The 25,241-nt window shown below is 36.9% G+C and overlaps 1 protein-coding gene across 2 annotated transcripts; it reads left to right on the forward strand.

The window, feature by feature from the left end:
* Positions 1-12,609: 12,609 nt before the first annotated feature.
* LOC116633501 (ATP synthase subunit f, mitochondrial-like) lies at positions 12,610-12,876 on the forward strand. Of its 2 annotated transcripts, XM_032406110.1 has the most exons (2): positions 12,610-12,730; positions 12,848-12,876. In XM_032406110.1, exons 1-2 carry the CDS (start codon positions 12,610-12,612, stop codon positions 12,874-12,876), a joined length of 150 nt encoding a protein of 49 aa, XP_032262001.1. The 2 variants fall into 2 exon arrangements, with proteins under 2 accessions (XP_032262001.1, XP_032262000.1); XM_032406109.1 differs by having other exon boundaries at positions 12,610-12,876.
* The last annotated feature ends 12,365 nt before the right edge of the window (positions 12,877-25,241 follow it).

Genomic DNA, 25,241 nt, shown 5'->3' on the forward strand with positions numbered 1-25,241 from the left:
TTTAACCTACATAAATGATCTTCCTTCCCACTCCCACTGAATTCTAGACCTATTTACATAAACTACCACATGGACTTTGCTCCATGGGGTTCAGCAGTGCTGCAAAGCTCTGCTCTCACTGAATCGAGAGGTGCAACCTCTATGTCAATAGCTCAGCGAGAAAATTATTTTGACTCTACCATAAATTAATTATAATTCTTTAAAGATAATATATCGCCTTCTGTTAGAATCCTCCACAGAAAAAACGTAGGTCTGTGATTCAACCACCAAAAGAGCTAAAATTAAAAACACTAACAACCTTAAATGTTTGTGAGCATGTAGAGCAACTAATTCTTATATACTGATGATAGAAGTATAAAATGGTTCAATCACATGGAAAAAAAAGATTTTAGAATTTTCTTATAAAACTAAATATAGGGACGCCTGGGTGGCGCAGCCGGTGAAGCATCCAACTCTTGGTTTCCAGCTCAGGTCATGATCTCAGGGTGTGAGATGGAGCCCACATAGATAGACACACACACACACACACACACACATATGTGAGTGTATATATATGTATATGATACATGTATCTGTGTATGTATATACATCAACAAAAGAACTTGTATAAGAATATTCATAGCAGCTTTATTGTTAATAGCCCCAAACTGATAAAAAAATTTTTAAGTCTATCAACAGTAGCATGGATAAACATCCCGTGGAATATTCATACAAATGAACTACTGATATATATGCAACAACATGGATGAAATGTAAAAACACAAAACAAGATGAAAACCTATTATGCTGAGTGAGTGAAAGAAATATTTCACCAAAAAAATGCATATTATGTGATGTCATTTACATGAAGTTCTAGAACAGCCAAAACTACCCTATGGTAAGAACCAGAAGAGTGGGGAGATTGATCTAGAAGAACATGAGGAACTTCCTGGAGTGACTGAAATTTCTACATCTTGAAATAAAATAGGGTTACAAAGCTTTACATTTTTTAAAAATATTCATTGGATGACACATTTAAGATTCACACATTTTATTGTGTGTAATTCTATCTTAAAAAAATCGTAGTCAAACATTGAACTGTAATAACACTGATGAAGACATGTGTGCTCAGAAGTGAGATATGCTGATATCTGCAATTTGCTTTGAAAACATAAAAAAATGGATTAAAAAAATTTTTTTAAATAAATAAAAATTTAAAATATATGGATTTATTGTTGGACAGAAGCATACATAGATGAATACATAATCAAACAAATGTAGCAAAATATATGTTGCAGAGCCTAAGTAATGGGTATTTGGGTGTTTATTATACAATTATTTCCATTTTTTTATATATTTGATATTTTTCATAATAAAAAATGAAGAAATATAGGGATTTCTAAAACACATATGTAATCACTTATTATCAGCATATTGATTATATGTTGGGTGGGTAATCAATGGCAAGATTTCAGTATAAAGCAAATCAAGCATTGTGTTGATTCTGTTTCCCAGTGTCCTTAAGCTTCTTATTCTTTCATGGACGTTTGGCGCATTTCCCATTATCCCTTGCAGCTAAGTATGGCAACATTACTTTTGGACTAATGAAATGGGAGTGGAAGTAAAAGGTGCCACTTGGGACTTGTAACATGGCTCATACATTTCTCTAGCTTCTTTTTCTCTTTGTTTTAAGCTAAAATGCTGATGTCCTAGTGACCCACCTTCAACCATGCAGACTGAGACAGCAACCTAGAAGTTCCCACCGTGAAATCATTCCCTAAAATCTAAAGATCCATTGCCTATTTTTAGACAAAGTCTTATTGGAACACAGCCCCACCCATTCAGTTATATCACATTATATAAAGTCTAGGACTGCTCAGTTTCCACACTACAGTAGCAGAGTTGAATAGTTGAAATGGAGATGGTATGGCCACAAAGCCTAAAATATTTTCTATTGGACTTTCCACCAAATATATATACATTGACCTTTGCTCTAGAGCATGAAAATGATTGGGTCCAAGGCCCTGAGTGAGCTCTTGGAAAAGAGTTGTGACACCAGAAAAGACTGGCTAGATTGTTTTGTAGGAAAGAAACAAACTTCTCCCTATTTAGCTGCTGTTTGTTGTTTATGTTTGTGTTCCTTTGTTGTCCTTTTTTCTTGTTGCTATTTTTGGCTCTTGTTTATATGAAAAGTAACCATTACAGTTACCAGTAATATTTTTACATATTATTTCAGGGTCATCCATGCTGCTGTCAATACATAAACTAATTTTAACATCCTCCTATTAAAAAATAACCTAAAAAAATAACCTGGAGCTCCCAGAAGTTATATTTTGGTATTTGGCATTTTGAAGCTGAAGAAAAAGAAACTTTGATTATGCAGATTATTGTTTCCCTCCTTTACTGAAGGGCTTTTGGTTCACTGGCTTTTGGCATTTCAAAGACAGAACTCTGGATCTCTTCCCCACAATACAAAAAGATATTTTTTCCCATTAGACTTAAAATAGTTTTCATCGGAGACAATAAATTTCAATGTCTATCTGTTCTAAGGGGACACTAGGTCATGTCTCTGATGAGTTGCTCAAAAAGTTTTTTTCCTCTCTTCTTTTAAGAAAGAACTGTGACAATAGTTCTACCTAAAGAATGTTCCTCACGTTCTAAAGACTTTAGAAGACATTAACACTACTACAAACAGAGAGAAAATGCCCTACTGGAGAGAAACCATTAAACTTGGATCTGAACATCTGTAGTGAAATCCAGGCCTAGCATTTAGGTCAATGGAATTCCCCACCTGACTCCTCTCTGGGCTTCAGATCTTCGATGTGTACAAGAAAGTGTCAAATTATGAGATAATTTCTAAGGTCTCCTCCAGCTTTAAAATCTCCATGGCTTAGAATCACTGAGTAAAGGCCACATAATCATTTAATATCATACCTCCATTATATGTCACTGTTTTGTTTTGTATGGCTTACAGTTTCTTATTACGAAAACACCCAACAGTTTAATTTTAAAGCATAAAAGCTGTCAGTTTTGTACTTCCTGCTATGTTTTGTTCAGCCTCAAACCATCACATCTTCCTATCTCACGAATCGGCACTAAATCGAGCACCATAAGACTTCAGTAAATATTTATTCCAGTCGTGCACACTAAACTCTATCAACAACACAACACAGGCATCTTTTAAAGATAGGAAGTTAGGGGCGCCTGGGTGGCTCAGTTGGTTAAGCGACTGCCTTCAGCTCAGGTCGTGATCCTGGAGTCCCGGGATCGAGTCCCACATCGGGCTCCCTGCTCAGCAGGGGGTCTGCTTCTCCCTCTGACCCTCTTCCCTCTCGTGCTCTCTGTCTCTCATTCTCTCTCAAATAAATAAATAAAAAAAAAAAAATCTTTATAAAGATAGGAAGTTAGATCATGTCATTCCTGTATTTGAAACCCGAATATGTCCCGTTTCCCTCAAAATAAAAGCTAATGCGTTTGTTATATGACTACAATGTGATCTACAAGGTCATAGAAAATCTGCCACCAGCTAGTATTGCTTTTTCCTTCATTTCATTCTGCTCCTATCCTCCAGGCACATCATTGCCAGGGTCCCTTGTTTCGGTTCCCCCCAAGATCCCCATGACTCACTTCTTCACTTCCTTCAAAGCTTTACTCAATCTTCACCTATCCCAGAAGCTTATTTTAAATTTTCACTTTCCCTGCTTCCCTATCACATTCCCAGTCCTCCTCTCCCTTCTCTAGATCTTTCCTCCATAGCATTCACCACCTTATAATATACTATATAGTATACTACTTTGGGGTGTTGTTTATTGTCTGCCACCCCACACCCCCCACCAAAATGTAAGCTACACAAGAGGCAGGGCATTTTAGTTCTTTAAGGTATCTCAAGCACTTAAAAGAGTGCCTGGCACAAAATAAATGGTTAATGATATTTGTTGAATAAATTGGAAGAATAAATCAAATTACTGAATTTATGAATCTTTTTTCTCATTAACTATTTACTATGCCCAATATATTTTCTTTAACTATGTCCATTTTCTATATCTGTGGATGATAAAAATGAAAACAATATTCATAGATGTTATGGACTGAATGGTTGTATCTCCGCAAAATTCATAGGTTGAAATCCAAACCCCCAAAGTGATGGTTTTAGGAGAGGGGGTCTTTGGGAAGTGATTAGGTCAAGAGGGTGCAACCTTCATGAATGGGACTAGTGTCCTTATAAAAGAGATCCAGAGAGCTCTCTCAACTCTTGGAAAAGACAGCCATTCAGTCTATAAACCAGGAAGCAGGAGAGCCTCCCCAGACATCAATTCTGCTAGCACCTTGATCTTGGACTTCCCAGTGCCCAGAACTGAGAGAAATAAATTTCTGTCATTGATAAGCCCACTACTCTATGGTGTTCTGTTATGGCAGGGCAAATGGATAAAGACAGGAGGTAATTTCAATAGTATTGAAAAGTACTTTTAAATAATCAACATAAATGCTAGAATCGACTTACTCAATAAAAACATTTTTTAAAAACTACTAATCTTTGTATAAGACATTGTGTTAGACCCTGAAGACTACAAAAGACCTGTTCCTGCCCTCAAAGATTTCTAAAGTTCCTCTTAAAACAGGTAAGTCTTCAAATATTATTAAAGAAGACATAAAGAAGGCATAAAGGAAGGCAAGGAAGAAGTTAAATGTGGTTCTCCTCAGCCTTTAGATTGTGAATCGGGATGCTGATGCTGTGAAGGGGGCTTCTTTTAAAATCCATTGGCAGTAAATACTTTAGTCCCAAGAAAGTACAGGGGCAGAAGAGCGGATCAAACTGAAGGGATTTTAGTAGCTCTAATACCCCAGTGCAGTGTTTCACAGTTTTCCATTTGGAAGAATAGCCCTTGTTCAGAACTGAGAACATGCCTTTATTATAAGAAACAATTACCTCTCTAGCATCGTAGAGTGCCGACATCACACACTCCCCTTCTTCTGTGGCCAGTTAATGTGTGTCTCTAGTTACTTGCCACGTTTGCCAATCTCCCTTTAAATGGCACTTATGAAGGTCCTGCTATCACTTTATGAACTTTTATTTCCACATTACTCTTTGTTTTTCCAAATCATTTGCCGTTAACTATTCCAAAAGCTTTTATCGGAGGAAAACCCTTTCATTGAGCTAGTCCAAGGATTTAAAGCAGTTAACCCACGATTATTTTTTAAAGTGCTTGTGCTGCTTCTGCTGTTATAATGCATCCTGTTACGGCTTCTAGATTATGTTAATATGGAAACTCTCCCAAGTCTAACACTCACAAAGCACACCATTGTTCAGCTCCCGCAACCCCTGCATTTACTCCTGGCCGTAAATTCAATCAGAGTGGCAGATTTACGCTCACTCACTATCAGTCAGTACATTGACTTTAAAATTTGGCTCAGAGTTTTTCATTACCTCTGTGGAACTTCCCTTTCACTCCTATCAGAATTGGCCTCCATTTATACGTGCCCTCAGTCCCTACTTTCTAATAATAAATCTCAAATTCATCAACCCCCTTGTCAGGTCCCTCATCCATGGGCAACAGAGCATTCACCTGGTCTGCCCTCGAGCTGTGGAATTCCCTGAACTGAGCACTCCTCTCCAAATCCCCTGAGCTTTATAAATCCCTTTTTGAGTCTCACTTATTAAAATTTGCTTTTAATATTTGATCTGCCCCTGACACATGCTGCAGGCTTGGCTGTTATAAAGAATATATATATAAGGAGAAGAAAAGTATTTTTATTTTCCTCACCATTTGTGGAAAGGACTGAAATTTCTTCTGCTTCTTTGTCAGTATTTTATATTTTCCATTATTCTTTCCCTTCTCCCTTTCATTACTAGGAGAACAATCGCCCCGCAGGCTTGGGTCAGTAACCAGGGTTTAGAGTTAAAGATTGCATGTGTTATGGGACTATAAATAAACTAGTCACAATATCATTAATTAATTTGCACCCTAGAGATTGGTATAGATTTTTTTAGGAGACAACATGGAGTTCGGAGAGAAATGGCTCTGTCCTTATACAACCCTCCTCCCTCACCAGTCTTGCAAAGCAGATTTTTCCTCCAGTTTTATTTTAATGAATAACTACTCTGGCTCACCTTCACTCTCTTGTCAGAAGAAAACAGAAAAATGCATTTAGTGGCACTAAAGGACATGTGGCTTTTGTCCTGTTCTGGTTAAAAAAACAAGAGCATCAAACTTTTGGATATAAGCGGTCCGGTCCTATTCCAGAGTAGTCAGGTCCCAGGACCTGCCACTATCAAAAGAAGGGCGTGTGTTTTTGCATTCTCCTTGACGTGTAACCCAGCACCACGCACACAGGAGGCACTGAAAAAATGTTTGTACAACACCGAATCAATTATTTTTATCTCGGTCCTTTAATTTTATTTCCGTTCCCTCTTGGAAAGGATCCGGTTTTCTCTCTGTTTCCCTACTCATTAGAGTACAGTTTTTCCGTCACCCTCGTCTCTCTCCTACAACTGTTGATCAGCCTATTGATTAGGACCCAGAGCTAGCTGACAGCCAGGAAAGGGCATTATATTCTGGCACAATTTCCTCTAAGTGCTTAATGTGCTTTAAACCCCTCATTCAATTAGACGGCACAAGCTATTACACACAAGTGCCCCACCACAGAAAATTACAAGCTCATATCTGAGAGATACAGAGAAAGGAAGGCAGAGAGTAAGTTAATAGGACATTGTCTGTATGTTTGGTAAATCCTGTGGAGTTTAGGGCTCCAGGTTAATATCAGAGTGCCAGGCTATGGAATTTAAACAGCAGGTAGATTTCAATAGCACAAAATACGAGAGAGAACACAGTACAGCTTGATATATTATTCTGTTATTTGAAATGGCTACTGTGTAAAATTCAGCATTTCCCCCGAAACATTTTGAAGATGATTTAGGCCACTGAAAATAATGGCAAAGTTAAAACTTTTTTTAAGGTTAAGGTAACATTACTAAAGTAGGTGACCTGATGGAATTTCACTAACTGGCAGAGTTTTGAGAGTTCTGAGGTATGACACAGATAGAAGAAAGCACTTATTTTTCTTTGTGGAAAGGAGGATACAATTAACCTCGTAAGACACAAAACTTAACGGATGAAGATTATTAGTTATTATTGTTGTAGGATGACAGGGATTTTACATAAGAACAAAAACATTAGTGTTTCTGTCAGCTATTGGCTGCCCTTTCAGCGGAAATGCACATAGCTGATGAAATACAATGAGGCTGCTTTTAGCTCCATTCACCCCCGTCCCTGGTGCCTTTGTGCAGTGCACAAATTTACAACAGTACCTGACCAGCTGAAAATGTTCTTACAATGGATATGAAAACATAAGCAGCCTAGAGAATCAGTCTCACCATCTACTCCAGGCAACATGGAACTTTATGACTATGACGTAACCTTTACTCACATAACAATAGCTGATATTGAAAGCAAAATCAATAAATGCCAGACATAGTATTACAGCTTTGCCTGATTTCAATTACTTTTCAAACTAACTTTATGAAGTAGTTAAGTTTGTTTTCTCCATTTTACAATGAGAAAACTCAAAATGAAACAGACAGTTTGCCCGATGTCACATACAGTTAGTAAGTGGTGAAGACAGGACTGTAATCTAGACAATATGATTAGAAAGGGCTTAACCATGATATAAACCTAAAGTATATCATAGCATTTGTTTGGTTTATTCTTAAATAATGATATATTATTTTTAAAAATTGGAATCGGGGCGCTGGGTGGCTCAGTCGTTAAGCGTCTGCCTTCGGCTCAGGTCATGGTCCCAGGGTCCTGGGATGGAGCCCCGCATTGGGCTCCCTGCTCAGCGGGAGGCCTGCTCCTCCCTCTCCCACTCCCCCTGCTTGTGTTCCTTCTCACGCTGTGTCTCTCTCTGTCAAATAAATAAATAAAATCTTTAAAAAATAATAATAAATAAAAAAATTAAAAATTGGAATCAATAAATCCAAAGAGGAAAATTAAAATCACCCATAATTTCATTACCAAAAAGTGCTATAAATATTTTGGGGAATATATTTTCCATGTGTTAGATGATGTATATGTTGTTTGCAACCAACTTTTCTAATAAGCAAGTTTTCTACCTAAGCAATACTTCTATGACATAATGGATGACATGCATATGTGTACTTTCTAAGAATCATATTTTACCCAATAAATTGCATATTAGTAGTGTTTCCAATTTTATTTGCTATTAAAACACTTCTATGAATATCTTTATCACTATATCTTCAGACTCATTCTTAGACTCATGCTTAATTAGACTCATTCTTAGACTCATGCCTAATTATTTCCCCAACATTTTGAATACTTTTTATAACTAGAATCTTTTGCAACTACAGTTTTGTCCTCTACCAAGTTATACCAATTTACAGTCACTGCCAGTATGAAGTAACACTCATTTTCCCCCGCATTAACCAAGTGTCATTTTAAAACAAAAAAATCTGCCAGATTAATAAAACAAAAGTAACATTGCAATAATATTTTAATTTTATTTCATCAATAGATAATTTAGAACATTTTGTCATGTTTATTGGTCTTTCATATTTTGGTGAGTAGATGGCCAACTCTTTGTCCATTATTAAGTATTTGTTGTTTCCATTCATTTGCAGTATTTCCTCATATTTAACAATGTCATTACTTTCCCATGTGTATTACATCTTTCCCATTTCATCCTTTGTACTAAAATTTGGTTGACGTGTTTTTACCATGTGTAAATTTTCATGTTTCATGGTCAAATATCTCAATCCCCTTTTTTTTATGATTTATAGAGCTTTATTTTTCATGCTTGGAAGCCATTGCTACAAAAAGATTAGATAAATATTCATCCTTTCCCTAAGGTTTCATGGTTTTATTTTTATGTTTAAAATATTAATCCATGTGAAAATTATTTTGTATAAGGTGAAGTACATTTTTAAGGGGGGAGGGGTAGAGGGGGAGGGAAACAGAGAATCTTAAGCAGGCTCCACATGCAGCACAGAGCCAACGTGGGGCTCAGTCTCACAATCCTGAGATCATGACCTGAGCCGAAATCAAGAGTCGAATGCTTAACCACCTAAGCCACCCAGGTGCCCCTGAAATAGATATTTTATTTTCACCCCTAAATCATGAATCACTTTGACCCAACATTGTTCATTGAATTAACTATCCTTTGCCCACTAACTGGAGATGCCACTTTTATGAATTACATAACTATTATATATTTTAGGGTCTGATTCTGATTTTTCTGCTCTTTCCCTTTGATCATCTACATAGATTTTTTTACTGATTACTAGAAAAGACATCTCAAATAGCTTCTCATCAGAAAGTTTCTTGGTCACCCAGCTCCTTATTTTGAAGGAATTAGGAATTACAAATTCTTGATGATTAGACATTTTAAAAGAATGAGAAATATCAAAAATGAGAAACTCATTCACTGGTGCTCAACCATGTAGAATCTGAAAGGAATGACTTTAGTATTGAGATATTTCAAAAATATTTGCCTAAAATAAAAGAAATCCAAATAGATGAGATATTCAGGCCTATCATTTGGATCATCATATTGTTAGTACTTTTTTTTTAAGTGCGTAGAGTGATCACATAATATAAAAATTATCCTGGGGACATACGTTAGAATTACCTCTGAAGAGATATATGAAATACATGAAAATGTTTTACTAAAGCCACTATGCTACTACCACCTCGAATAACAGGTAGATTACTGGCAGTGTCAAGTAAAAGAAATTAGACAAATGTGATCAGACTCACCTTGAGAAGTCAATTGACTATGGAACTCAAAGTTTTGAGATTTTTTTAAAGTGTAAGATTTTAATTGAAATCAAGGGGACAATATCAAAATGCACTTAAAATAGATCTTCCGATATATCCTTTTATTTTTTTTAAATAAAACTTTCATAACAGAAGCAGCTATTAAAGTAATTGACTTGAACACACTAGGCTGCAAAAAGTTTCCTGAGGGGTTCACTCTATGTAACAGAGAATACAATCACACTTTGGATCCCCCAGAAAATACAACTCCATAATAAGTGGCAATTGTTCATTAGAAATGATGTATTTCTCTTATTATCCATTTCAGTAGTGGGAAAAATATTAGAAAGTTTTACCAAGGTTAGACACCAGACTGTCAGAGTTGTTTCAGGAAAAAGACAAGCAAAGAGAATGTTCATCTTTCAAGGGTACTCCTATTTTGCAGCCACTTGAGAAATGTAACACCTGCTGCCCCCAAAGTTTTTCCCACCTGCTAAGGTTGTAAAACAGACAGATTGGTCAGCCCGCTTAGATTTCACAGGGCAAGTCTGGAGTAAATAAGCGATTCTACTTAGCTTTGAAAAAAAAAATCTATTGGAAGTGACAGAGTAGTTGATGAATAGAGATTATTTTGAAGTGTGCTGCAGAAATTGGCCTTGGTACAGGACTTTTTTAAAAGGACATTCTTCTGCTTTGTTGTTAGAATGTAGGAAAATTGCGCAATCTTGCCATAACCCCTTGATTCTTTTCCTGTTATGGAGATAGAACTTCCCAAGAAGGGAACCACACTCATGTGATTCACACCAAGGAAAGAAAAGTCAGCTGGTCCCCAGGGAAAATGATGTACTCTTCACTCTTCACCATAGTTTCCTTTCATTATTTAGGAAGCTGCCATTCATTAATGTGGCAATTTTATTCCTGTAGGAGAAGAGTTACTTCTTAATTTCCTGCCCTATGCATAGATTTACATTCACTGATCACTTCAAGGATAACAGTACCAATTTACCAAGACTCAAAAATCTGCCCAACTATATTCCTCTTCTTCAGGTATAGTGATGATAATCAAACTAGCAATAACATTTAAAAATTGCATGTAATATTAGTATAGCCAGTCCCCATTCTAAAAACTTTATGCATATTATGCAAATATGCATTCAATTCCCATAAACCCCTATAAGACAAGTACTATTATTATTTCCATTTTACAGATGAAGAAACTGAAAAAAGATTAGGCAACCTGCCCAAGATCACAAAATAGGAAGTGCAAATGTATAGAATTCTCACACTTGCTAGAATATAGAATACTATTCCTCTCTAGAGAATAGAGAAAGCTTCTAAAATCTTTCTCAACCCCCTCCATGCCTTACAAAGAGTACATATTGTATGATTCCACTTATATGAAGTATCCATAAAAAGCAAATACAGAGAGACAGAAATATATTAAGACAGAAAGTAGATGAGTTGTCACCCAGGGCTGTGGATAGAAATGGAGAATGACTGTTTCTAAAATTAGATTATGATGATGATGAATATACAAACATTCATTGAACTATACACTTAAAACAGGCAAATCTTATGGTATGCAAGTTATATCTCAATAAAGCTTTTTAAAAAATATAAAAATCAGCACACTATCCCAACCACTCTACAGGAGAAGGCAACACAGTCGTTCTTCCCCAATCATGAAGCGATGTTCCTGAAAAATCTCATCATAGATGAAATCAAAGTGGAGCAATTTTGCACCTAATTCAGGTAAGCAGAGTACATGGAACAAAGTGTGACTGTGATGCAAGCATTCCCTTAGTACTATTTTGCATTCTCTAAATTAATAAACACTTGGGAAACATGTCAAAAAGAAAAAGTGTGCTGCATGTGTGCATAAAAGAGAATATCACTGCCATTTTATACAGCCTCTTTAAAGCAGTTATTATGGGTAATTTACCATTAATTTGTATTTACCACTCTCTGGTTCCTAGAAATTTCTTTCTCCCACTCTCTACATCAAGTTTGTAAATGTGTTTTGTGTTGCTTTAGGTAATATGCAAATAAAAAGGCATCTTTCTGTGTGTGGTTCTTCCTCTAAATGGTCCAGCTCAAATGGCCAGTTAGTGATCTGTACTTCTAGAAGTTTAAGATGCTTGAACAAAGTCACCATAACATTGAATGGATAGCCACATGGCCAATAAAATGATTAAAAAGGTACTATCAATCCTTTCTGAACTACAAGTTCCTTTATGTCATATCATAGCATTGAAAGTTTTCCTTTTTAGCATTTGCCAACCACAGAAATGCAGTTTCAAGGATATGAAGTGTCCTGAGTCTTTTTCATCTTACTTTTTTCAGATATTCCACTGCCCTCTTCTCTGATTTATTGCATGCAACCCATACTTCCTTCATTATCAGTAATTTACCTCTTAGAGAATTTCAGTCAATGAGTTTAGGAAGTTTGTTTTTAATTTTTTTTTAGGAAGATTTTAATTTCCATCTCTGACTAATTCAATCATCTTTTACTAGAGAGAGAAATCTGAGTCAACATGCCTCCCTAGAAAATGTATTATACAATTTTTCTATCTTTTGCCAACTCCTGTTTCACATTGTCATGTTCTTTTATGATCCCCTCAATTAGGTTCACATCTAAGGCACCTAGGTAAGTGAGAAAGTATCTTATTTTAATGTTGTTTTACCAGGATTTTCACTACCTGCTTTAGTAAATCATTCTAGGATGAAAAATCTTTATGCTTATCTCACAACTAAATTAGCCCTGCCTGAAAGAATTTCAAAGACACTAGAGGAGTTTTTAAAGGCTGGAAGGCTAGAGATTAAAAACATAGAAGAGAGAGCGGACACCAAGGACAAGATGGCGTCAGTCATACGCGTGAAGGAGAAGCAGCTCATGGATGTGCAACTAGGAGAGCTGCCCAGCTGGATACTGATGTGGGATTTCACCCCTAAGAGCATTGCTGGAGCGTTTCAAAGAGGTTACTACCGGTACTACAACAAGTATGTCAATGTAAAGAAAGGGGGCGTCGCTGGGATTTCTATGGTGCTGGCAGCTTATGTGCTTTTCAACTACTATCGTTGTTACAAGGAACTCAAGCACGAGCGGCTACACAAGTACAACTGAAGAGGGCCCAGTGTGGAGGCACATTCGACATTCCTGACCATAACCTTTGCCTAGCACCCCTGAATCCTTTCACATCCTAATCAGAATTAACATCCAATAAAAGATGACTGGTTTAAACACACACACACACACACACACACAGAGAAGACATTCCATGCAAATCACTAATATTCACATAAATAGAAGCAGGAAACCTGAGCTCCACTGAGGGAACAAACATAGTGTGCAGCTTAGCAACACAGCCTTGGGATCTAGAGTATCTCCACTCTGCCTCTTTCTTCTGCCACTAATGAGTTGTGTCATTTTTGGACAAAATTACTTATCTTTGCTATAACTTCCTTCCCTCATCTATAAAATGGACCTAAAAACAGTACCTGTAACTAAAAGATATTTTGTGAACATTAAATGGGTAAATACATATAAAGCATTTAAAATACCGTATGACATAATTGTTAGCTATTACTATCTTGTAAATCATTGATTCTCAATCTGGGAAGGGAGGCATGTGTCTGAGTCACATGGCAAGCTCTGCACACTTTCCACCTATCTTTTCCCATTCCCAAGCGATGTACTATGTGATAGGGAGCCTCAAAGACTTTTAAACAGGGAAGTGGCATGGTATTTGCCTTTTACAGGTATCTCTCTAGGGGCACTGTAGAGGGAGAGAGAAATGACATAAATCAGGAAGTCTGCGGCAGACATTCAGATAATTCTCTGAAAGGAAGCTGTAGCTACAGAAATAGAAAAAGACAAAATAGATAGAAGATAGATTTATCAAAGTAAAAAGGAACAGAGTTTAATCACCTGGTGAATGCAGAACAGACAACACCCATGTTTCTTGCTCTAGGGACCAGAATGGATGGAGCTACCATTGTCCAAGAGGGAATGAGAGATGGAAAAGGATATGTAGCACCTGCTTTCTTCATAACTATTAACTAGTAAACAGGTACTCAGACGTACACTTGTTAGGAATAACTATAAAGCAGACTCAACAAAAGGGAATATTGCTTCTGTCTCTCTAAAGGAAATGTACATCTCTTCTGTACAGAACCCAAAATCTATCAGTTTCTCTTCTCCAAAATCAAAGGTATCTGTCCTGTGCCTCTCATTAATATCAAAACCCTAGCATTAGTAAACCTACCAGCCACAGACTCCTAAGGTTCTGACAGAGTCTTTTAGTTATTCAGCTGCTAAATAATGGCTCTGAGTTAATATTCTCAGTTGTTGTTTAAAACTGAAATTCAAGACACAGCACAGGATGGAGGATGACAATGAAAATGTATACTCAGCCCAGACCCACTTTGTCCAGTTCTTTCCAGTGGAAGGATAATCTTTATGGGATGAAAGAGGAATCACAAATAAGTCCAGCAAAGATGTGGAAAAATAGGTCATTTCAGGACTTGAGTTGGGGAAAAGAATCAAGAAACAATGTATTTCCATGGGTCACATGTCATCCCACAATGTACAAGATCGATTCATACAGCAGGGTAGCAAGATCTGAAATTCCAAATAAGTCCAGGGGGCACTGGAACCTAGAAATTGTACATGATGCTTGGAGAAAACTGATGTAATGCGGCACATCGATGGAAGAGCCAACAAGGTTTTTATTTTAATGATAGAACTGAATTCTGAAATTAAGCACAGCGGGTAGGAAATGGATCTAGCACAGATGTCAAAAGCTATCATTGGCTTTTGTGATAAAACGTTTTTTTTTTCCTTAAGCCCAGGCCAGTGGCCTATGTAGGTCATTGATGTTGAGCAGGAAAAAACAAACATCACAAGTTGAGTGTCTTTCTGAGGAAATTTTGAAATAAGTTACTGACATTCAAGGATTCTTTTATTTTAGCAAATCTTTCATTATCAAATAGAAGTAACGGAGGTATAATATTTTCTTTCTAATACATTTTACTGCAGAATATACAAAATAAGTAGTTGAAACTAAACAAAACAAATAAACTGACCCCAGGATCCTAGCCAATGTCTGACATCAGGCACAACTTGCATGGCCAAGAAGACAGCCGTGATTTTGTATCAGTTCTTGTTTATCACACAATTTGAATAATCTTTCTTCTTGTATGTAAACTGTCTCCCCAGAAATGGCTTTTTCTTTCCTATTTTCCAGCTTTTTACACAAGAAATGTTAGAGCTATTTAATAATGGGTTTTTCATTTCTTTTTGAATTCTTTGTTTATCTTAGGCACTGCAATCTCATATTGAACACTGAATGTCAAATTCTTCAGGCATTTATCATTATTTTAAAAGAGGGAATCAGCAAAGTTGAAGTTTTGTCTTTTCATCAGAATGATATTCAGTCACAGAAAATCCATGCATTATTCCTCTTCTTAAGACTACACTTGAGTTTTCATTACTAGTGAAAGCATTTACCTATGTGGTATAATTCAAAGGACACCAGTGAGCCTTTTTGTCCCCCAAGCCTTCCAAATCACCAGTAAAACACTGAGCCACTTCACAATTAGGTTTTCTGTATTTTAAGTCCTTGAAAGGTCTCTAATGCAATCTGTTAAATATAAGTAACCCTGGGAAAGGCAGTAATATTAAAGCAGTTATTTTTCATACTTTTTGTATAAGTCATTTTAATTGCTCCTTGAATTAAATCATACATAGAAATGCAATATATAAATAAGATGGAACAAATAGGATTAGAAACTTGTCCATATTTCTGTCCTTGCCTCTCGACCCAAATCCACACGGCCCCTGAGGCATTGCTATCTCAATGATTCCTGAGAGCAAATTTGAAAACTATTAAGTCAGAGAGGTAGACAGGAACAAGATCACGCTATGAGAAAGTTGGTTTCTTTTTGTAGTTATGTACATTCATGTGATCACATCATTACTAACTTTATTCAACAATGAACAAATCTTATTTATGTACCAAGCATTATGCCAAGTAATGAGTATACAATAATAAAAAGATACATCTTCTGTTCTCAGGAGCTTACAGATCAAAATAGAGAATTCAGAAATAACCTCACACATGTAGGGTCAATTGATTTCTGACAAAGGGACAAAGAAAATTCAGTGGAAAAAGGATGATCTTTTAAATAAGTAGTGTTGGAATAATTGAATATCTGTCTGAGAAAAAAAAAAGAAAATTGATAGATATCAAAAACTAACTCAAAATGGATCACAGATTTAAATGTATAACCAAAACTTTCCAGAAGAAAATTTAGAAGGAAATTTCTGTGATCTTTACTTAGGCAAAGAGTTTTAAACATAACACTCAAATTACCATCCGTTAAAAAATGATTAATTGCACTTCAACAAAATTAAGTACTTCTGTTCTTCAAAAAATACTGTTAGAATAAAATACAAGTTGCAGCCTAAGCCTGCTTAAAAATATTCACAAATCATATACCCAATAAAGGATGCATATCCAGAACATATAACATATAAAGGACTCTCAAAAGTTAACAATAACAAAACAAACAAAATAAAACAAAAATTGGGCAAAATATTTAAAAAATATTTTATCAAAGAAGATGTAAGACTGATAATAAGCAGATTTAAAAGCAACTCAACATGTCTAGTCATTAGGCTTTAATGCAAATTAAAATTTCAATGAGATATCTCCACACACCTATTCAAATATCTAAGGACTAAAAGACTGACCATAATTAGAGTAGATGAAAATGTGGAACAACTGAAATTCTCATACACTGATGGTGGGAATAAAAAAATGGTAAGACCATTTTCTTTGTGTGTGCGTGTGTGTGTGTGTGTGTGTGTGTGTGTGTGGTCTAAGATCATTTTATTGAGGGGCAAGAGGCAGGGAGAGATGGGGGGCAACTACAACCCCCCCAGGGGAAACAGACCTCTTCCCCTCCCCACTCCCCAGAAAAATGAACTTTCAAAAACAACTGACAACTTTATTTTTTTAAAGTTAAATACATACTACCTCATGATCCAGTTACTCAAATCTTAGGTACCCATCCAAATTAAATAAAAAACATACATCATAAAGTCTCAATTAAGCAACAGGTATAAGTTCTAGAGATGAGCTGTACAATATTGTCACTATACTTAACAATACTGTATTGTACACTTAAAAATTTGTTAGAAGAGTAGATGTTAATCATTCTTACCACAATAAAATAATTTTTCAAATCCATACGTGAATGTTTATTAGCTGCTTTATTTTTAGTAGCCAATATTTATAAACAACCATCATGTGAATGGCTACACAAGCTGTGATATTTCATATAATAAAATATAAAGAAATAAACTACTGATTCACATAACAATACTGATAAATCTCAAGATAAAGACACTGAGTGAAAAAAGCCAGAAAACTAATACATATTTTATGATCTCATTACTAAAAAATTCTATAAAATTAAAGTGACAGAAAGCAGACCATTGGTTGCCTGGGGTGGAGGGAAGGTGCAGGATAGAGGGGTTACAAAGGGATAGAAGGGCCATTTGAAAGTGGTAGATATGTTCATTATCTTCATTGAGGTAATGGACTCATGGATATAGACATATGTCAAACTTCTCAAATTACTCTTTTCAAATGTATGCATTTTATTATATATCTATTATACCTCAATGCAACTGTCAAAAAATTCCAAATGTATCAAAAATCCAAATACTAAATATAAAACTAAAAAAGAAAATTTAAAACCAAACGATTAAAAGGAAAAATTACATATTATGTAAGTAAGTTTAGAGTATTCTGTGGCTGCATAAAGGTGACATGCACCCATTCTTGTGGGTTCATGGAAACCTATTTTAGCTACACCAAGTATGGACATTCCAGGCTGAGAAAGCAATATGTCCTTATATAGTAGAAGCTCCAATTGAGTTAATATAGCAAAGCTAGCTAAAATAGGACAAAGAAACATCAACGAACAAAAACATAAGTACTTTTCTTCCCATCATGCTTTTCTGACATTGTGAACCCTGATTTCCAGGACAACTAGATGCCAATGAGGCAAAAATATAATCTCAAAGAATTTGATAAAACACAACTAAGCTCAATAGAAAAGAGCCCATGTGCATAGGATGTTCAGATGCAAATTCTACTGGCTAAAACTATCTCACCGCACCACACTTTGGCTTTTGCACTATTTTCACACTTGCCCTCTTTTGAAGAAGGGGGAAGGGGAGGGTTAGAAAATGCCTAACGAAGGCTATCGGAGGATACCAGAAAGTACTCTCAAGGTCTGATGCATAGAATTATAGATATAGATAGATCTATAGATCTATATATAAAGTTATTTATATAATTATAAATATATATACAACTATATATAAAACTATATAGCAATATAAGTTCTAATCTTTTCTCCTGGTTCAAGCCTTCTACGGCAAATGTTCCTCATTCTGGAGAACCTTGCTCTGTATCTGTTTGAGTCAGAGTGAGATCCCCTGAGTTAGTCAGAAACACCAGAAGTGCTTATTTGTTCTTTGGGTGTTCAGTTTGATAAGTTCTTTATAGATTTTGGATACTAGCCCCTTATCTGATATATCATTTGCAGAAGTGCTTATTTTTAAAGGTTGGTTGAGGCCTCATCCCTGGACTTCAGAAAGAATGTTCTACACCTTGGGAATGCAAGCTGGTGCAGCCACTCTGGAAAACAGTATGGAGGTTCCTCAAAAAGTTGAAAATAGTGCTACCCTATGACCCAGCAATTGCACTACTGGGTATTTACCCCAAAGATACAAATGTAGGGATCTGAAGGGGTATGTGCACCCCGATGTTTATAGCAGCAATGTCCACAATAACCAAACTATGGGAAGAGACAAGATGTCCATCAACAGATGAATGGATAAAGAAGATGTGGTGTATATATACAATGGAATATTATGCAGCCATCAAAAGGAATGAAATCTTGCCATTTGCAACGATGTGGATGGAACTGCAGGGTAAAATAAGTCAATCAGAGAAAGACATGTATCATATGATCTCACTGATATGAGGAATTCTTAATCTCAGGAAACAAACTGAGGGTTGCTGGAGTGGTGGGGGGTGGGAGGGATGGGGTGGCTGGGTGATAGACACTGGGAAGGGCATGTGCTATGGTGAGTGCTGTGAATTGTGTAAGACTGATGAATCACAGACCTGTACCTCTGAAACAAATAATACATTTTTTGTTAAAAAAAAAAAAAGAAGAAGGATAGTAGGAAGGGAAAAATGAAGGGGGGATCGGAGGGGGAGATGAACCATGAGAGACTATGGACTCTGAGAAACAAACTGAGGGCTCTAGAGGGGAGGGGGGTGGGGGATGGGTTAGCCTGGTGATGGGTATTAAGGAGGGCACGTACTGCATGGAGCACTGGGTGTTATACGCAAACAATGAATCATGGAACACCACATCAAAAACTAATGATGTAATGTATAGTGACTAACATAACATAATAAAATAAAATTAAAAAAAAAAAAAGAATGTTCTACCCCTGCCTTTAAAACAAAATCAATTTTAATTACTGTGATTTTTATTAACAAACAAATCAAATTGGATGTGAAGGGGGAAAAAAGTCTTTATTCCAGATTTCAAATGTAGCTTGAACTCTCTTTTTTTACAAGCTACAATGGCACTGGCAACAACAAAAAAAAGTTTCCTTGGAAATGTGGATGAGCAGGTGAGAACATAGCTTCTTAGAGAAAATTAACTCGCTCCCCAAAATGTCAAATTTGGATTACTAGGAAATGAGTAGAAGCAGGTGGGTCTTATCAAATATGAAGCCCATGTAAAATACATGATGGCAGCTACCAAAGTCATAATGAGTTTCACTGTTACTGCCCACAAATCCTTGTACATATGCAAACACCCGTTGCTAACTCTTTAGAAGAGCAAATATTTGCGAAGCAAGGCTTATGCAAACTAGAAACTAATTACCAATGTTTGTTTCCAGCCAATTTTTACAAATTAAAATTCTAGCTCAGCCAAGAGAGTGTCTTTTAAAATAAACTGGATTAGCAATATTTATAAATGATTAATCATTAGAAATGATATTGCATGCTCAAACTGTGACCCATCTAACTTTCGTCCCATTGTATAAAATGTATATGCTTCATGAAACATTCTTGCAAAGTAGCCACAAATGTCTTTAACTCTAGGAACATCACTAACTCTAATAAATGAACATGTATTTAAGTATTTTATATGTGTCAAAAACATAAAATGTGGGTTCTCCTATTTAGCCTACATCACCATGACATTTCCATCCATTGCAACCATAGTAATTACCACTTATTACCACCAGTGTAATGTATAATCCCTAACTTTCCATTTTCAATGCATGAGCTTGGCAGTATAGCAGAAGAAAAATTCTGTGGTAGTATAGTTAGAGATAATTCCATACTTTCTAGACTGCACTCCGCAGTAAAGTTTGTTCGACATTAAAAAGTAGGCACTATTGAAAAAGTTTAATGCAGAACATGGTAGAAAAGATGCCCATTGCAAGTCCTTCACGGCTCACCATAAATGTGAACAGCGAAGTGCTATCCATTTTAAAATCAATCAAGGTGATGCAACACTTAAAACGCAATTGATTTTGGCTAATTTGCAAGTAGAAAGGTTTGGAACTTGAATAATTTCTTTCCCACTTTACCTGGTTCAACAGCCTAGTCAATGAATTGCCTAATTACTAGTCCTGTTTGTTTACAACTTTTTATTTATTTCCAACTGCCCCTGGGTACATGAAAGAGACGGCAAACCAAAATTTGCAAAAAAAAAAAAAAAAACAAACCCACTAGTCAGGGTGAGCAAGAAGAGGAAAAGCCTCTAATACATGAACTACAATTTCCAAACTGTGCGTTTGAAATTTGTAAAAAGGGGAAAACAATTAAGAGACTCCATTTCAGCTTCCTATTAGTGATTAGGTTGAAAAACAATGAAAAGAAATAGGAAGAAAAGCACTGCAAATTCCATTAGGAACAGATTAGAATGATGTTAAATTACTCTTTCTGCCTGCCTTCTCTGGTCAGGCAGCCTAAAGAGCTTACCACCTTTCTGAGGAATCAACATGCCACCTGGGTGTCCTTTTAAATAAGCATTCATAGCATTTTTTCCAAAAGCTTTTATAGATACAATGGTGTATTTGAATGATATGATAAGGAGCCTATATTCTCCAAGCACTTGAGGTCCCCTTCATACATTTCTCCAAAGGGACCCCTGCAAGAGGGGAGGCAGCAACATTCTAAAATCTGTCAAAAGTAATCAACCTGGATAAATATTCCCACACACCCAGCCAAAGGGTGTTGCATCCTTCCTACATATGCATACCTGTGTATGCAGATGAGAGAAATATACAAATACCTAATTAAAACTATATGCGTGCATGCACACTGCAAATATAAACATTTGCAGATTTGAATATTTGTCTCAGCTAGGAAAATGAGAACTCAGTAAAACTTCTTCAGCAAAATAAGTGGTTCAAAATATCTGCTGTTTTCAGAAATGCCTAATTAATCGGGTATCTTTTTTTTCCCCCAAATTGTATATTATGCAAAATAATTGCCCTACTTTCCTTTGATAAAATTATTGGTTTATCTCAATACAGTTAATTTAAAATCTGCTTGTGGTAGGGGAGTCTGCACCTTACTTTTCAATTTAATAAGGTTTTACTGAATATTCACACAATTATTAAAATATTTTTGTAGAGTTATACTTAGTGCCATTATAGCTGAAGTTCTAACAGCATTTAAATGTTTTTCTTATAGAAATTTAAAAACCTGGTGAATTGTTCACAATTTCCATGCTGAAAGCCTGCTTGTCAAACTGAAATAGCAACACAATGCAAGCCATTTTGTGACTCAGTTCTTGATTGCAGACAGCTGAGATTCAATAGCTGGAGGGGGAATTAAGGACACCATCCAGACGTCTGTAATAATTCCTCTACTTTTTTCCCCCTCACTTGAATGCCGCATCAGTGTGTCTGCCTATTTCTTGTCTCTATAATTAAACAAGACAGCGGCACTGATACACATCTTGATCATAAAAAACTTACCCATTCACTAAAAGACTAATGAACATACCAGCAGAGTTATCTGGTCTGGAAACTTTGCTTATTGTAATTCCCGGGGCCCTGGTTCTGACATTTACAAATGACCCACTAAAGCCAATGCAGCTGATCATGGCAACCTCATAGTTATCTTGGTGACATAGAGCACCCTCACCATGAGGGGAGAAGCAGAGAATATCAGAACCAGTAAAGCCTTCTCCATAGCCTGGACTGGACTTCTCTGAGACTCACATCACTTACGAACATATACACGCGCGCACACACACACACATTCATACATTTATGCATATGCAATTCTTTGAGATGAATCAAATAATTGTACCTTAATATAGATGGCCCATTTCTGCAGCACTTGGCTGTATTTTCTGAAAGGTAAATAGCAGACTAAATGACATGGTCTGCAACATAGCTGAATTCATAGTAGATGAAAGAGTTACAGGATTGTCTTGGGTCTTAAAACAATTAAACTTTCACCCAAATACATACAAACACTCAGAAACACCACACACCTGACGGCATGTGAAGGCACTCTGCCAAGACTCCAGTTTTGCTCACAGCAATCACCCTGGCACCCTAAACCATACTCAATCAGTTTTCATTCTGATCAATACTGCCCAACACTGATTTGTGACTCTTAACTGGAGCCCACTGAAGCCAGCATTTGATTAGGTCTATTTTTAGCATTCCAGCCAAGACATTTTTGCTTTGTCCATCTGGCTTTCAATGCCCAGGGCAATCTCCTGCTCTGAGGATCCCAACCCCATTCCAAGCCCCTGACTCTGGGAGCAAACACAGATTAACACTTAGTTCATGTTGTTTTCAGGTTCAACCACAAACAAAAATTCTGAGGCTTCTATGAGATGCTCCCAGTGTCTTGTTCCACTGCGTCCCAGGTCCTTGTTCTGCTCAGTAACTCTTTCCAAGCTACCATTCAGTACATTAGTAGAATTTGAATCCCTGTCCTCAAGCCAGATCCTGTTGCCTAACTATGTAGGACACACAGAAGCATGCAATCATGGTCTCATATCTGCAGGGGTTGTGCTGATTGGCTCATGTGCAGAATCAAGGTACAGAATGATTACTGAATAATTCTAGTTTTTCATGAAATCACCTCATGCTATTTTGTCATTTCTCAAATGCTCCAATCCTGCCCAACTGCGGGTGTGGAAGATTTTCCATCAAAACCATCAGCCACAGCTAATCTAATACCTGGCAAGGAATTAGAAGTCCATCCACAATAGTAGTGAGTTTGAACTTTAGCACTCCAACAATTTGGGGTATGGACTAGATGAATTTCTAGACCTTCTAAGCATTCAATTGGAATTAGAACTTCCCTGAGCCTTGTGCCTCTCACAATTAGGTTGATCTATAACATACCCATACCAAAAACTCAACCCTTTGGGAAGGATACAACTCTGCTTCCATTAACAGATCAGTGCCTCTGCTCACAGCACATCCTGACTTTATTATAAAGTCTGTTACTGAAATTCCAGCACTACTCATGACCAAGGTCACATGGGCCACTCATTCTTTATTGAAGGGTCAGAGATACAGCAATAAACGAAGCAGGACACATCTCTTCCCTCATGGAATTGCTCACATGTAGAGAAGGAAGAAAATAAAATAAAATTTTAGAAAATAAAGTAAATATATAAGGCCAGGGGGTAATGAATGTTATGAAGAAATACAAAATTAAGGAAAGAGAACAGTGACACTATTTTAACTTACACCGTGGGGATGTAACACTTCATCTCAGGCTTGAGTGAAATGAGAATGCAAATATCTGGAAAATTGTTCTAGGAAGAGAGATCCATAATGAACAAAGGCCCAGAGATACTTGAGCCACACGGGAGCAGTGCCATCAAAAATTCCTCTTATTTCTGTATCATTTAGGACCATGTGCCACTTAGAATCCAAACAATTGGTTTGAACAAAACTTCCTTTAAATTTTTTTAAAAATAGTTTCGCCTTTCTTTACTTTCCATGTCATGCTCTAGTTCAGTTCTTCATAACATCTTACCCAGAACCATTTCAGGAATTCATAACTGGACTCCAAAACCCCCAGTGCTTCTTTGATCCAGCTCATCCTGCTGTTGCCAAAATTATCTTAAAAAGCAAAGATGGTGGCAAGGCACTCTCTCTTGAGAACACAATGTGACTCCTGAGTTCTGGCCTTAAAGCTCTCCAAAATTTGGCACTTGCCTCCCTTTGCAGACTAACTTACCAAAGCATATTTTACTATGTCCACTTGCCTTAGCTGGGACTGTATTTCCAAGAATCCCCTTCTTCTGAATGCTTCCAAGTTAAGTTTGCCACAAGAGAAATCTGCGCATGATTTGGAAGACACACTGAAATATTATTCCTCTCCAAAAGTTACTGTAGTAGGATATGAGAAGAAACAAGCACAGAAGTGCTGGCAAGTTCCAGCTTGTCCTCATCTCCCTGTTCAACATACAGCTCTTCTTCCCAACAGCCAGTTCTGCTGATGGGACCTCAGGACCCCTGCTGTGTGCAGAGGCACCAGACTTCAGCAGCTCTCCTCGCCTGTCCTGCTCCATCAGCTGGGGAGACCAGCCTTCCCAGATCCCTTTGCAAGTTTCTATATGTCCATCCACATCAGCGCTTCAGACATCTTGGGGACTAACTTTTCTGTAATTCTCTACAACTCCTCCTTTCAAAAGACCCTTACTTCCCCAGAGTCTCTTGATTGTGTAAGGTCTTATTCTTATCATAAAGTCCATATTCCACAAAACCCATAGTGATTCTACCTCCTTTATTGAACCCAGACCCACTTTATCTGTCTCTCCCTCTCCCTCCTTCTCTCTCTCTCTCTCACACATTTACTTCCAGAGCACTTCTATGTTTACCTCTACTAAGTACATACTATTTCACAGTCTTAAGAAAGGGTTAACTTTTTTAGCTTTTGATTTGTTTTTTCTTATGAACTTGATTATAGAAATCCACAGTCATGAGAACACAATCCAAAACCACTTGCCTAGTGTGCATACAGTCTGTTCTGCTCCCACGTGTGTTTCTCTAACACTGATTACCTTATACACGATCAGGACTTTGGAAATAATGGAAGCTTACATGCAGGTTTTTCTAGAAAAAGGGAGCCAGAATAGCCAGAGTAGAATTAGAACTTTCATCAGTTAAGGAAAAAGCCCTCAGCTCAGCTGCTACACTCACAGCTGTACTTTAAGCAAAACCAAGTACCTGCATGAGGGGCTCTTTTCCCAGAGAGGCTCGCTGCCAGCTTTGTACAGCTTTCAGCTCGTGGCCCATTTCTCTCCCTCCCATGACCCCTCAATGGCAGCCCCAACGGCTCAGAGCTCAAGCTGGTCTGCATCATCTCAGTGCCCACAAGCCAGCATTTC

This window comes from Phoca vitulina, unplaced genomic scaffold (assembly GCF_004348235.1).
Source record: "Phoca vitulina isolate PV1807 unplaced genomic scaffold, GSC_HSeal_1.0 scaffold8, whole genome shotgun sequence".
NCBI lineage: Eukaryota > Metazoa > Chordata > Mammalia > Carnivora > Phocidae > Phoca > Phoca vitulina.

Bases quoted from the DNA above. Each gene is read 5' to 3' on its own strand.
- LOC116633501 (XM_032406109.1), top strand. From the start codon at position 12,610: ATGGCGTCAGTCATACGCGTGAAGGAGAAGCAGCTCATGGATGTGCAA.